Source organism: Cricetulus griseus, chromosome 2 (assembly GCF_003668045.3).
Source record: "Cricetulus griseus strain 17A/GY chromosome 2, alternate assembly CriGri-PICRH-1.0, whole genome shotgun sequence".
Lineage (NCBI taxonomy): Eukaryota > Metazoa > Chordata > Mammalia > Rodentia > Cricetidae > Cricetulus > Cricetulus griseus.
Window position 1 is genome coordinate 432,927,265 of NC_048595.1, and position 14,724 is coordinate 432,941,988.

Here is a 14,724-nt window from a genome sequence, read left to right on the forward strand (position 1 = left end):
TAGATTACACTGATTTTTTAATTAAAAAAAACACATGAAAAGAAAAAAACCTCAACAATTTTGTTACTATGGATTAATGTGACATCACAAAATTATCTTTCCTGCAAGTCAGTTTTCAAGACAGCTCATAACAATCCTAGTAGTGTTTTTAAACATCTAAATTACATTTATGTATTTGTTGGGTCTGTGTGTACATGTGTGTCAACTGACTTGTGGAAATTAAGTTAGTTCTTAACTTATGCCATGTGGGTCCTGGGATCAAATTCAGGTCAGCTGGCTGGGTGGCAAACATATTTACCTGGGAACACTTTTGTACTCTGTGACATCTCACCAGCCGAGACAGACTTGGGTGATCAAACAAGTAAGGGAGGGACAATATGTGAGTTCCGAGGCTCTATCAATAAAGACAATGAAGTTTCTTCTTGGGGCTCTAGGAGTGCTCACTCACTCTAGAACAACTGAGGCACTACTATGTAAAGACAACTAACAGATCAAGTAGAAAGACCTACATGGAAAGAAACTACAAACTACAGACTTTTACCAATAGCCAAAACAAATCTGCCCACCATGCAAAACACCTTGGAAGTGTATTCCTTAAACTCAGTGAAACCAGTGGATTTTCTAAGACCTGCCATTTAAATGCAACCTTGCCAAGGACCAAAAGGTCCTCAAGCCACAGCTACCCAACTGAGCTCCAGTTAAAACACTCAACTCAGAGAAACTAAGACATAACAGATTGTTAAGTAAGTGCTTTAAGTCACATGGGATTTGGAATTTTGTATGTGGCTAATACAACCACTTTCCTGAACTCAAAACTCTTATTTATAAAGTCAGCTTCCTTTAATAGTATTAAGTACTTATATTTTCTTTAATTTCTATGAAAGAGATGATGGTTAATGAAATTTAAGCAAGATATAACAGTGTAAAACACAAGTGAAGTACCAGGTATCTTCTCACAACACCTTAGATTTAAGGTCTTGAGGTCCATTACACTGCATGAAATTCTACACAGAAAACTCTATGTATATGAATTAGCTAAAACTGGCAATGTTAGAGTGATATTCCACTTAACTACCACCTCAAACTTGCTCATTAACATCAATGGATCCCAAGCTGGTTGGGAAAGGGAAGGTGCCTTTGATCACTGCAGTTAATACAACAATTCTATAGTAGCTTTGGAAGATGAATTTGTACTGTTATTATCCCATCACACTTCTGAGTCCTTTAATAAATTAAAGCTCTCAAAATCAACTTTAGTATTTATCAGGAATGACATACTCTTCATAAAATATTCATGAAAAACCTCAATTAAACAATATCTAGCCAGGCGGTGGTGGCATGTACCTTTAATCCCAGCACTTGGGAGGCAGAGGCAGGCAGATCTCTCTGAGTTCGACACCAGCCTGGACTACAAGAAGCTAGTTCCAAAGCCACAGAGAAACTCTGTCTCAAAAAACCAAAATCTATTGGAGCTAGGTGGCAGTGGGGCACATCTTTAGTGCCAGCATTCAGGAGGCAGAGAGAGAACTGAATTCTAAAATTTTAGGATAGCCAGACTATATAGAGAGCAACTCTGTCTCAACCCAGTCCCTCAAAACAATCAAAAACTGAAACAAACACCTATTGGAACTGGGGCTATAGTTCAGTTGGCAGAATACTTGCCCAGCATGCAGGATGTCCTAGGTTTGATCCCCAGCACCACATAAAACTTGATGTTGTAACCCACACCTGTAAATCCAGAATACCTAATGACAACTAATTCCTTCTCTGTAGAAAAGCTTTATGTATACTGTTTGACTAAGGTATACTCCAGGTTTGCTTCATCAATATTATTGGGACTCAATTCCACATAATTTGTGCATGAAAATTAGTATTATTATTAGGTAGAATCTATTTGTTAAATATAAAGAAAAACACATCATAAGCTTTCTTTTAATATATCACATAAAAATGGTACTCTCTTAATGTTTTCCAGAAAATAGAAGCATGACAGTATCAAAACAGAAGTATAATTTAATCTTCTTGCTCTTAATTTTAAACTCATACTCCTTTCTTCTTCTGTAGTTAAAAATTGGCCGTCAATAAATATGAAGGCAATTTTTAAGCCTTTCAAAATACTTAATACCTTACTTCAAAAATTAAGATGATACCCATTTCAATACCAAGTAGCTCTTTACAGGTATAGAAAACTAGTTAAATGTAATATAACTGGGCTTTGATATGGCTTAGCAGTAAAGGTGCTTGCCACCAAGCCCGATGACTGGAATTCTAACCCTGATCCTCAGAGCCTGCATGGTAGAAGGAGAGTGAAGATCCTAGCATGTATATATACACATACCACACACTCCCATGTGCACACAAAATAAATAAAAGTGTTTAATTTTAAGAAGTTAATGCAACAAAATCATAAATTAATGAGACAGGTGAAAAAGAATGCACATAATAATAATAATAGTACCAAACAGGAAAAAAAAAAGACCACTTTTAATAAATGATGCTAGAATAAAATATATGAAGAGAAACAATTATTCAAAATTATTTTAACATTTTATGTGTTTGCATACACATCTCTGCACAAATACATGTACAGTGCTGGCAGAGACCAAAAGGGTGTAAGACCCCCTGGAACTGGACCTGCAAACTGTTGTGAGCTGCCTTCCATGTAGGTGCTAGGAATTGAAAAGGTCCTTCTGAAGAGCACCTAATGCTTTTAAACAGCTGAGATACCTCTTCAGCTCCAGAAAAATCAATTTTAATCCTTACTTCATACCATAACTTGAAAATTACCGTATCTAAATATAAAAACTAAAATTATAAACTACTTAAAAGTACTAGAAGTAAATCTCTATAAATCTCATGGTAGGAAATCATTTTTTAGAATATTAAAATAATAAATGATAATGAGCCAGGCACGGTAGCACATGCCTTTAAACTCAGCACTTGGGAGGCAGAGGCAGGCAAGCATTTTTATTTTGTGTGTGTGTATATACATATACATATATACATATGTATGTGTGTGTATACCTAGGTAGCTTACAAACACATAAAAGATATGCAACATCATTAGTCATTAAAGATTAAATCCATGACACAACTGAACATAAACTAAACTGACAAAAACTACTTGGACTACAGAAGATAGCAAATGGAGCTCTTGCTTTAGGGCACAGTCTTGGTAGTTTCTAAAAAGTTAAGCACATAAGTAGGTAGGGTGTGTGTGTGTGTGTGTGTGTGTGTGTGTGTGTGTGTGTTGAGAGTATATGTAGAAGTCAGAGGACAACCTTAGATGTAGTTTCTCAGGAGGTAGTCACCTTTTCTCTCTTCACCTCTCTTTATGGCCTCTTAGAAGCCTGGGGCTCATCTCCTCAGTTCTGGGATTATAGGTAAATGCCACCATGCCTAGCGGTGGTTCCAGTGATCAAATCCAGGCAGCTCAATGCTGACTGAGTCATCTTTCTAGTTCCATGGTTCTATTCTTAACACACCAAATCTGGTACCAACCCAAAAGCTTATCATATCAACAAGTGAACTGATAAAGAAAACGTAATAATTCCTCACACAGTAAGAAGAACCAACTACTGATTAGAAACAAATCTAAAAAAACCTCAACACAAACACATATATAAAATCCTATAAAAGGCAAAACAACCCACAGAAATAAAACATTAATCATTAGTTACTTGGCACCAAGAGTGGTTGTAGGGAACTGACTACAGATGGATACATAGAAATATAGGAGGTAGTAGTCATGACTGTGAAAATGAATACATAGGTACCCTACTTTTAAAGCTTAGCAAGCTATGTACTCATACAATATGGAAATTATATTTAAATAATGTCAATTTAAAACAACAAAAATAAAACATGCCCCAGTAATGAATGATGTTCACAAAGTTCAATGGCTGAATTTTATGCAGTTTCTCCTAGTGGTATTTAAGGAGTATCTCTCAAGTTTACTCTACTAAGAAAGAATCAAGTAACGAAGAGTTAGAAACTGGTCAAAAGGTTTATTACTACTATAAGCCATACCTCAAATGTGTATTTCTCTCTATTATTAAAGAGCATTAATATGGTCATCTGGAAAGTGGAGACTTGCAGTATGTGCTTCCGGGTATTAGAACCAGTTACTTGTGCACCGCCAACACCAACCTCAGATCCGTCTTCCTGTTGTATTTTTTTAAAAAAATAAAAGACATTATCTCCTACCAACTGTAATCATATTTTCAGAAATAAATTCCGTAATCTCCTTCCCTCCAATAAATACAACTCATTCCTATATAATAGAAAGCCTACTTAACACACTTGCATCCACACACACCCCTTTACTAAGGGATTGTCCTCAATTTCCCTACACAGTGAACACTTACTTCAATTTAGCCAAGAAAGTACTCATACACTTAAAGATAATAGTGCCAAATATTTTTCAACTAAAAACATTATAAAGTTCTTCATCAGTGTTAATTACATATAAACACAACAATGTTTATACATGCACTTAACACTAAAAATGCTTTGGTGTCATAACAACTCATCACAGCAAGTCTAGGTTACAATCTACATTAAAACTTTTTGCTGCCTAAATTGATTAATTTTCAACTTTAAGGCAAATAACTTTGGTTTGATTCAAACCAAGTAGTAGAATAGATTTAGTCTAGATCTCTAGACTTTAAAAGAAGAAACAAGTTATTTGCATACCACTTTAAAAATGATTCTATAAATATCTGCATGTCTTGTAAGTATCAAGTGCCAATCTCTTGGTTTTGATTTCAAAAGAACTAAAAGACAGAATTTTGAAAAGGGGTAGTTTGCTTTGTATGCCCTCAAATCAACTTACATTGTAAGCTATATTTGGCAACAGGGTCTCCAGCTTAATCTTTTAAATAAAATCCATAATTTCTCTATTATTTTATTCTTTAAAGACATGATCTTCCTATTTTCAAATGCAGTTAGCAAATAAAAGAATAGACATAATAAATAAAAGCAGAGATTTTTAAGCTTTCCAACTTATGAGATGGAAGTTTAGGTGTGACCTAAAACACACACAGGCTCTGTACATGAATTTTTAAGTTAGTCTGTATACTTAAAGCATCAATATTTACCTTTTTAACTGGACCATAAAAGGTGGCATTGAGATCTGCAGAACCCATGTGATGCTGGAGTGTGAGCTGTCGACCACTGTGTTTGGCTAAGTAGAATCTGTAGCAGAGTAAACCCAGTTTGAAGAAACCATACAATTTATGCATTTGAAATTACAAATTTTAAGATGACAACAACCCTTAGCAAACATATAGATAAGAGACAGTAAAAGATGAAGGAGGCCCTTAGGAATTACGTTCTGTTCCTGTTTTTTTTTTTAATCAATAAAGGAAAGTAGGGGCAGGGTTATGGGGTGATGATGTAAGATGAATGAACTTAACTAGGTACCAATACACTAAATCATTTCTCTTGCATAATATGACCAAGCCAGCTCTTCAGAAGGCTTTCTCCACAGCCTGTCCTAAGCCAGTGACTGACACTAACAATGCAAAACGTAACTCTACTAACATGCACCAATGACAAAGGACATTGACATTCTTCTGAAGTTTTATTTAATCTGTTCTTACATGCTAACAGTTACTGACATAAGTTTGTTGTCCCCTGGAGAAGGGGAAAGGGTCACCATCTCCTGAGCAAATTGAGAACATGGGAAGAGGTGGGAGGGAGCTACGAGAATGAGACGGGAAGAAAAGGAAGGATGCAGAGGTCATCAGGGAGCAAAAAGGTTGGGTCAGGTGTAGATTAGAAGAAAGGATATGTGGTAGGTAGGGTGGTTTTTAGTTGGGGAGTGGTAGGGGAAGAAGGGAGGGAGAAGGGAACTAGGAATGTCATGTAATTCAATCTTGTTTGTAATTCCAATAAAAAAATACATAATGTTATCAAAAAATACTATCTTCCTTTTCATCTTATTTTATTTCGGTCGATTCTAAATAATAGATTGCAATTGTATTGTTTTATCTCTCACTTTTTGTTTAATGTAATTTCCTTTGGCTTGAAAACATACACTGTATGTCAGAAATACCTGAAAACTGAAATGTTAAATGGAAACCTAATACAACCATAACCCTAATGGTCCTATTAGGACTTGACGAATAAAATGGTTTCTTGGAAAAAAAAAAGTTACTAACATAAGCTGGGTGTTGATGGCTCACGCCTTTAATCCCAGCACTCGGGAGGCAGAGGCAGGCTGTGAGTTCGACACCAATCTGGTCTACAAGAGCTAGTTCCAGGACAGCCTCCAAAGCCACAGAGAAACTCTGTCTCCAACCCTCCCCCTCCAAAAAGTTACTAACATAAAGTCTTCTGAATATGAGGTCTAAAGTGGAATATATTTACCATCAGTAAATTAATTAATGTGAAAACAAAATTCAAATTTGGTTATTTATATTCAGAAAGTCTTATTGAGATGTTACCTTCTAAATATCTCAAAAGCATGTCTTGGTGCTGGTGGGATGTTGCACTTTGGTGTGGCTGACTGAGTGGGCCAATATCCCGTTGTGAGAACCCGGACTGTGAGATCAACACCACCTAAAGATACCTATACAAATAGAAACAGATGAACTACAACAGACTAGATTCATTACCTACCCATACAGTCTCTATTACAATTAGCAAAGTAGTTGTAAAGTGGATATCTTCATGTCTAGAATTTAATAAAGAAAAGAGCTCTTCTTAATAATTGGATCTGTTTAATGTTTTCCAAGTAATTATAATTATTACCTAAAATTTAAATATAATGAACACAAGGTAATTCTTACATGTGAGTAGAATCATTTTAGACAAAACTATCTTTCACCTCTGCTTTTAACATTTTTACATTAGATAACTAACATTAGCTGTAGGTCCTGTGTTATATATCTGTCTTCAATAAAAATCTATCTATATGATGGATGACAACTTCAATACATACTAGCATTACTCTCACCATTAGGCTTTCTGCTCTCTTAAAAAGGAAAGAGGAAAGCGTTGGTGGCACACGCCTTTAATCCCAGCACTTGGGAGGCAGAGCAGAGGCAGGCCGATTCCTGTGAGTTCCAGGCCAGCCTGGTCTACAGAGCGAGTGCCAGGATAGGCTCCAAAGCTACACAGAGAAACCCTGTCTCAAAAAACCAAGAAGAGGACGAAAATGAATAAACACTTGTAATTTCTTATAAATAATCACAGGCATTATATAAAGCAAAATATCTGTTATATGGCTCCTGAAAGTAAATAAAAGAAACCACTGTGCTGAGTAGACTTCAACTGGCCCAAATCCTTAGAGGAATTGTGTTCAGCTTGAAGATCCACAACATTTTAATAAATTCAAAGACTTCAGGATGCTCACGGCTTGCTTTGCTGACTCTGCTCTGCCCATCAACTGTTTCCAACACAGGGAAAAGCTTAGGAGATTTAAAGCTTAAGGTCTGCAGCATAAACAGTTACTTTAAATATTTCTTAAATTGTTAGTTTTAATTATGTTTATATATGCATGTGTGTGAGGAGTTTGTACACGAGTGCAGTTGCCCTCATGATATAGAGATATATAGATATATACATATATAGATATATATGTATCAGAGCCCTTGGAGGTAGAGTTACAGGCAGTTGTAAGCCAGCTAACAGGCTGGGAACTAATAAAAGCTCTTAACCAATGTGCCAACTGTCCAACCTCCAACAACTACTTTTAACTGCATGTACAGAGTGACCTCAAAGTATATAGAACAGCCAAAGAGACTAGTAAAACTGAAGAAATAGACTTCATAAATATAAAAGCAAAGATCCAACACTGGAGATGAGAAATTAATGCAATCTCTTACCCCCGTTGCCTGTAGATGTTGCCTGAACTCATCCATAGTTGTGTTTGAGATGCTCATGTCCCTAAACATTCCTTCCAGTTTTGATGTGAATTGACATCCACACTCCGTCTTTGGAGAAAAGAACACAAGTAAGAATAAATAAATAGTGGACTTTCCAATGAAAAAGTGTAGAAACAAAGTCTTTCTGCCATCCCTGATTATCTCCTATGAAAGTCTTTCTACTGATTGCTGTATATATGTGTATGGCTGTTAAAAATTTAGAGTGTTTAAGAATAACTTAAGGATTTTAGTTTTAAATATCATTCTCAAGCTCTTTCAGAGATTCCAATATAAAGGGAAATGGGGCTCAAACCCTGACATTCCCTACACCATTTCATGTGACTCTTGTATAGGTTAGTTTAGAAAGCACGGTATACAACAGTACTTGCAACCTTTGATGGTCTGTACCCTGAGTGAGTGGAAGTAAAGCCCCCTGCTCAGAACCACACTACCCTAAGAAAGTCTGGAAGTAAACATTTAAAATCAATTTCTAATTATATGTTGATGTTGCTGGTGTTCAACCACACAATCAACATTAGTTAGGCATTCTACATTCATTTTAAAGTAAAGCTTACCTTTAATTTAGAAATCATATTTTTTTCAGAATCATCAGAAACACTTTTATTTGTGAGCAGTCTCCTTGCCAGGTGTTGTTTATAATAACGTTCAAATACATCTTTTTCTTGCATAAACCTAAAAAGGACCATTGCCTTATCCAATATCGTTTCTACTTCTTGTTCTGTTAGCTGCAAAAGTAATCAACAGACAATCCAGGTGAAAACCAACCATACATAATACTTGGTTAAGGGAAAGGATGTGATCTGAGAATGGGCCCCAACCTCATATATCCCTATACTCTCCAATGCATTGAAAAAGTGGAGGACTACTACTCAGATGTGAAATTAATTATTACAGGGCTGGATTAATAACAGATGAAATTTCATTAACAAAGGATATATTAAGTTTCTGCAGAAATTTACATAGCCATAAATTATTTTAAAAGTTCATTAAAAGCCTCAAAATTGGCAAACAAATGGGTAAATTTTTGTTAAATCCAAAGGAATAAAAGGCTTCTTTACCTTATCTCTTAAATAAGGGAAAGAAAATAATGTAGTAGGTTGTATTGTGTTTTCTTTGCAGTCAGTGATTTTGTTTTCTCATTCAGCTACTGCCTCTGTAATTGCAGCTATTTGCCATTTTTCTCCTTTGTCTCAAAATTTCTAAGATGAGGCTTTAAAAGACAACATGTGATCAGAATAGCTTCATTTGTTTTTCTATGGTTCCAAGTGAGCTCCTAAGGTCCCTGGATGAAACTTAAAAATTAAGCTTCAGTGTGTGGAACTTTTTTTTTGTTTTTATTTTTTGAAACAGGATTTCTCTGTGTAGCTTTGGAGCCAGTCCTGGAACTTGCTCTGTAGACCAGGCTGGCCTCGAACTCACAGATCCATCCACCTGTCTCTGCCTCTCCAGTCTGGGACTAAAAGGCATACGCCACCAACGCCCAGCTAGTGTGTGGAACTTTCAAAGAAAGTATTTCAGAGAACTGTTCTTCCAAGTGTGCCTTCAAAATCCTCAAAAACCAAGCCCTGCTTGATACCCTACAAACCCAGACCCAGATAAAAGCAAGCTGTTATCTACAACTGCTGTCAAGTTTTTTGGTTTTGTCATCCCTCACACAACTAATTCTTAGCTAAAAAGGCAATCATTTTAAAAACTGCAAGTGTGCCTTTTCTTTTAGGGAGTATTTTTAAAAATGAAAACTATACAAGAAATGTATTGTGAAATGTCAAACAAATTTTGAGCATGTCTAAGACTTAAACAGAACTGTCTGGGAGACTACAGCATATAAGCACAGTAAAGAGCCCTGCTTTGTTTTTTAGCTGTAAAACTTCTTAAATTTATTTCCAAACTTTAGATCACAAAGTAAAACCTAATACTTTCCAATATATTACTACTTACCCCTTTGACTCCCTTTTTCAGCTTATCATCAATAAATAATGAGAGGTATTCAGGAGACCTGGAGTTGAGGTTTAGGAAATACTCAAAGTCCCCAGCAATAGTCTGTTTAAAGAGCCGGTCATTATTGAAGGATTCTTGGAGGAAGCGATCAAACCTACTTTTCAGATCCAATAAGCCCTTAAAAATAAAAAAATTTAGGAAACATTTTAAAAATGTCATAAGTAAAATACTTAACTTTGTTGGTTTTTATATGTTTATAGACTATTATTATTTTCCAGTTTGTGTACAAGCTCAAATGTTAGTGACGGCAAGCATTTTACCATATTACATATATGTGCAATATATCAAAAATCAAACAGAGCCCAAAGGTGGCTCAGGAGATAAGTGTACTTGTTGGACCCACAGGATAGAAGGAAATGACTCTGTCCTCTGACTTCTACAAGGCACATGTGTGTATACACACCCCATCCCATAAATGAAATTTAAACATTTAAGACAAACAAACAAAAAGGCCCTGTTACTGCTTCTGCTCACCCTCTTGTCTGAACCAAACATGGTAGCCAAATAGAACAAAGTTTTAAAAAAATACAAAACACTGATTATTCCTATTAAAAAAAACTTAGAATACAGTTTAGTTAAAGAACTACTTAAAAATATTTTGAAATTTAAGCATTTAAAACACAAGTTGGCCTTTCCTGTATTTAAACACCAACACACAACAAAATGCAACTCATTTTTTTATTATTCATACTAAACAAATCTTGAATAGGTTACTAAGAAATCAACCATAAACAGCAGCTGAGTCCAGCTTCCTGACACATATAATGAACATCTTAAAATATTTAGCTCAGGTATATAACATACTTAAAAGTGATCCACAAAGCATTTGCAAAATGCTTATCATGAATGCAAAACTTTTATCTACCTGGATATAGTCAACAGGATTCTTTCCTTCTCCTTCCTCGGAAACAAGAGCTTTTCCTTGTTCCCTCAAATAAGAACTCATACATTCACACATTGTCTTCAAACCATTTGGCACACGACTAAATAATTTGTACATGCAAGCAAGGTCTGGAATTAGAAAACAGACTGGTTACATTAAAGATTAAGGTAAAATGTGAATCTGTTCAAGAGACGTTATTTTTGAATTATTACCATTTGCTGTCTACATAACTAATAAGATGGGGTTAGTTGAAAGCTATAATTTGTGAGTGCTTGACTAGATGTGATGAAAGCACCAATAAAGTATCTTAGCACACTAAACAACTCTACCAAAGGGACAAATATTTGAACTTGTACAGAATTCATCCTGTTACTCTAATGTAGAAACAATATATGTCAAAAGGACACAAGGAAGAAATTTAATACCAATTAATATCTTACAACTGAATTGACAACCATTACAATAAATGAAATCATTAAGACAAGATTTACTACTTCATTATATCTCATGGTAAAAATTTACAACCTAAATACCCATTTCTAAAAATGTTCTTACCATGAGTAATTCTGGGCAATTACTAGTTATTTCCTAATGGCACTGTCTAGACCTCTATTTTAAATACTGGTCCATCACACCACACTGTTTCAATTTAGACTCTTGGTCTTAACATACAATTGGTCTTTCATACAATTTTCGACACTACCACAATGTAGATCTAAAGTAATTTTCTTTCATATGTCCAATGTTTCTCCAAAGAGTTGTTTACTGGAGATGGTAATACAGAACTTTATGATGCCAGGAAAACTTTTACTGTCAGTAACTTTTGAAAATGGCATTAGAACAGCAATTTTTCGGTCAAGGTTGGCTAACAGTTTTCTATTCAGCACTAGACAATACATATTTTAGGCTAGTAGGTCATAAGAAATTGGACGCAAAATCAGTTTTGTCATCATAGTAAGCAAGTAATCAAAGAGAAAGCATGATCGACTGTAGCTGCTTAATTAAAACTTCATGAATATTGAAATTTATATAAATCCTCACATACTATTCTCATTCTGTTATTATTTTTTAAAAAAAAAAAAACTGTTAAGAGGCCAGACTTGACAAACCATAACTGTCTACCTTGAGCCTTATGTATAAGAGCAAATTAATGTTGGTGTTTTAAAAATGAGAAGCACAGCTTAAACAAGGTCACTAATATTTGATTCACAGTCTTAATCTCAACTTCATTAACACATGTTCTTATCTGTAATACATTTCCAAGGTAACCTATATTGGCAAATCCTGTTTGTTTAATAGATTACAACCAAAATTTCCCATTTTATGTCATTATAAAGTACAATAGCAATTTACAAACTACAGCAACTTTGCATGCCAAAAACCTGTAGCAAATTCTTTCTAAAGTCTATTTTGTTCCTATATTTTAAATTTTACTCATTTGTACATTTGTGCATTAATCAATATAATCTTACTGTATTGTTTGATTCACTGTAGTTAAATATAAGGGATAGTAGAAAACGTGAACAAGCTAATTGGAAACTGTTTGGCATTCAAAAATTATGTATTATTTCTCTATACTTAATTAAAAAAGAAGCCAATAAAGCAACACCATTTGAACTTGTTAGTTCATATTGCTGTATGTATTTAATGATTAATGAACATTTATTTTTCATTCACATTAAGCAAACTGTTCTTTCGATTTCTGATTATTAGAATTAACAATGATACAACTGTGTCTGACAACAACTTCTCATGAGCAAGGTCCCACCACAATTAACACATTCTTCAATTAAGCTCCTAGTGGTAGGGGAGGGAAGTCAAAGACAATTTAAAAATCTAATTTAGAAAAACAAAAAAATCTAATTTAGAATCACAGGTAGCTGACTACCTGCTAACAACATTAAGAACTAAATGGAGCAAAATAATGGTAAGTAGCTATTCTGCTATTTAGAGTGCTTGCCATATTCACAGCACATATCTCTATGAAGCTTACAAAAATACTGTCATTTAAACATGTCCAGTGATTTCAAATACTTCCCAGCCCCTAAGCTCAATTTCCATAAATGGAGTTTATACAAACAGCCAGGCTCTTTCCTTTGGTATCATTGTCAGTGATTATCAATGTAGCAGCACAAAAGCCTCAAGTATCTGTTATCTATTCCTTTGCCAAGATGCTTGTTAGAAGCTTGTGAGATGGCTCAGGGTTAAAAGCACCTGCTGCTAAGCCTGATGACATGAATTCAATTCCCAGGGCTCACAGGATGGTATGATGGAAGGAGAACCAACTTCCACAAGTTGTTTGACTTCCATGAATGTATATTTATTTACTCACAAATAAATGCAGTAAGACTGTTTTTTGAAAAATGTCAATATCTGACTTAGACAAGTATCCAAGAGTACTGTACTTTAGAAGACACAGCAAATAACTAGAAGATTTGTTTTCTCAAAGATTTACAAGAACAGTTCCTTTTTTAAAAAGAAGAAAAAAAAAGCACCTTTGTTAATAAAAACCAGTAACTCTGCATATAGTTTTTCTTTTTTTGGACTCCACCACATAGTTAAAACTATAACTAAAAGCATAAGCCAAGGAAGGACTTTGCTTTTTTAATCAAGGAAGCAGAAAAACCATGGCTATTGAAAACAAATCATCACCACTGTCATGCAAAATGAAAGCTTCAAAGCAAAGCACCAAAACCAAGAATTTCTTTCAGAATACCAATCATTTTCACAACCTTTCCAGGCAAATTAAAGTTCACAATAACTGCTAGTTATTCCATTATCTCAAAACAATGTGAACTTTTTTTACTTGTCTACTAGTTTTTATATATATTTTATTTTGTAAAATAAATATAAAATATTTTATAAATATTCTAATACAGAAAACAAGAAACACACACAATCGCAGGCAGGCAGGCAGACACAGATACACAGAGACACACACACACACACCACCAACTACAACCTTGTAAGAATGTATACGAGACTACACAGAGCACTCAAGCTAACAGATATTAAAGAAAGTATAGAAATGCAGGAGGAAGTCACTGGCCTGTGGTTAAACATAAACTTCCTAATCTTTTGCACTAATGAAAACAAAATGAGGAAACCAAATGTAAAAAGCATGGGAAAATGCCACTGAATTCACTAGAAACATCTAACATTTTCATGCATAATACAATCATTAATCCCACCCTAGTAGTAATGGGGTAAATTATTGCTATAAAATGTAGCTTTTTGAAAACTGCATTCATACGTTAGAATTAAAAATGACTAGCTGGGCAGAATAAAGGTTTATTTTTAATTGACAACACTTACCTTCTGTCTTTCCGTTTTTCAACATATGTACTAGCCCAGAATTCTCCATTTCTACAATAGTCTTCATGTGCTTGGAAATGAGCTCCCTCTCAACTACCTTCACAATGGGCTCTTCTGTGGATTTGTCAAGGCAGTGCATCACCCGCTCTATTTCCTCGTTAATTCTAGCCTCTACTTTCTTTATATATACTGAAGCACTGTTTTCTGCTAAAAATTTCTGGCTTTCCATCTGCAGAAAGATTCCATTAAGAATTTTAAAAGCATAACAGAAAAGTGTTTATATTCTAACAGGGTTTCTATAGCATTTACAATGAATCATACCAAGAAGTGTAATAGCTAAAGACATTTCACTCAGTTTCTTACTACAGGATTCATTTAGTCTAAATTAGCCTTTAAAGTACTGATTTGCACACAACTAAATTAACACATTATCTGTAAGCAGTGTTTTAAAGATCAGCTAATATACTACATTCAAATTTAAGCATCTGACCCAAGTTAGCAGGGGAACTTCTTCCCTTATTATTGTAAACGGTAAACTGTAACTAGAAAGACTCACTGTGTCTGTCATATGCTTTGCTGACACACCATTGTTACTGAGGTTCTCCTGCCACTACACTCCCAAGCTTAAAGTACTCA

The 14,724-nt window shown here is 34.8% G+C and overlaps 1 protein-coding gene across 2 annotated transcripts in view; it reads right to left on the reverse strand.

Moving 5' to 3' along the window:
* The window catches only part of Cul3 (cullin 3), a 77,047-nt gene that overhangs the window by 9,904 nt on the left and 52,419 nt on the right, over positions 1 to 14,724 (reverse strand). For both annotated transcript variants that reach the window (XM_035441055.1, XM_027397353.2), the window contains 8 exons: positions 14,089 to 14,317; positions 10,756 to 10,901; positions 9,831 to 10,007; positions 8,447 to 8,617; positions 7,833 to 7,940; positions 6,450 to 6,574; positions 5,100 to 5,196; positions 4,030 to 4,164 (listed from right to left, as the gene is read on the reverse strand). In XM_035441055.1, the coding sequence (XP_035296946.1) occupies positions 4,030 to 4,164; positions 5,100 to 5,196; positions 6,450 to 6,574; positions 7,833 to 7,940; positions 8,447 to 8,617; positions 9,831 to 10,007; positions 10,756 to 10,901; positions 14,089 to 14,317 (1,188 nt within the window). The remainder of the gene's footprint in view (positions 1 to 4,029; positions 4,165 to 5,099; positions 5,197 to 6,449; positions 6,575 to 7,832; positions 7,941 to 8,446; positions 8,618 to 9,830; positions 10,008 to 10,755; positions 10,902 to 14,088; positions 14,318 to 14,724) is intronic.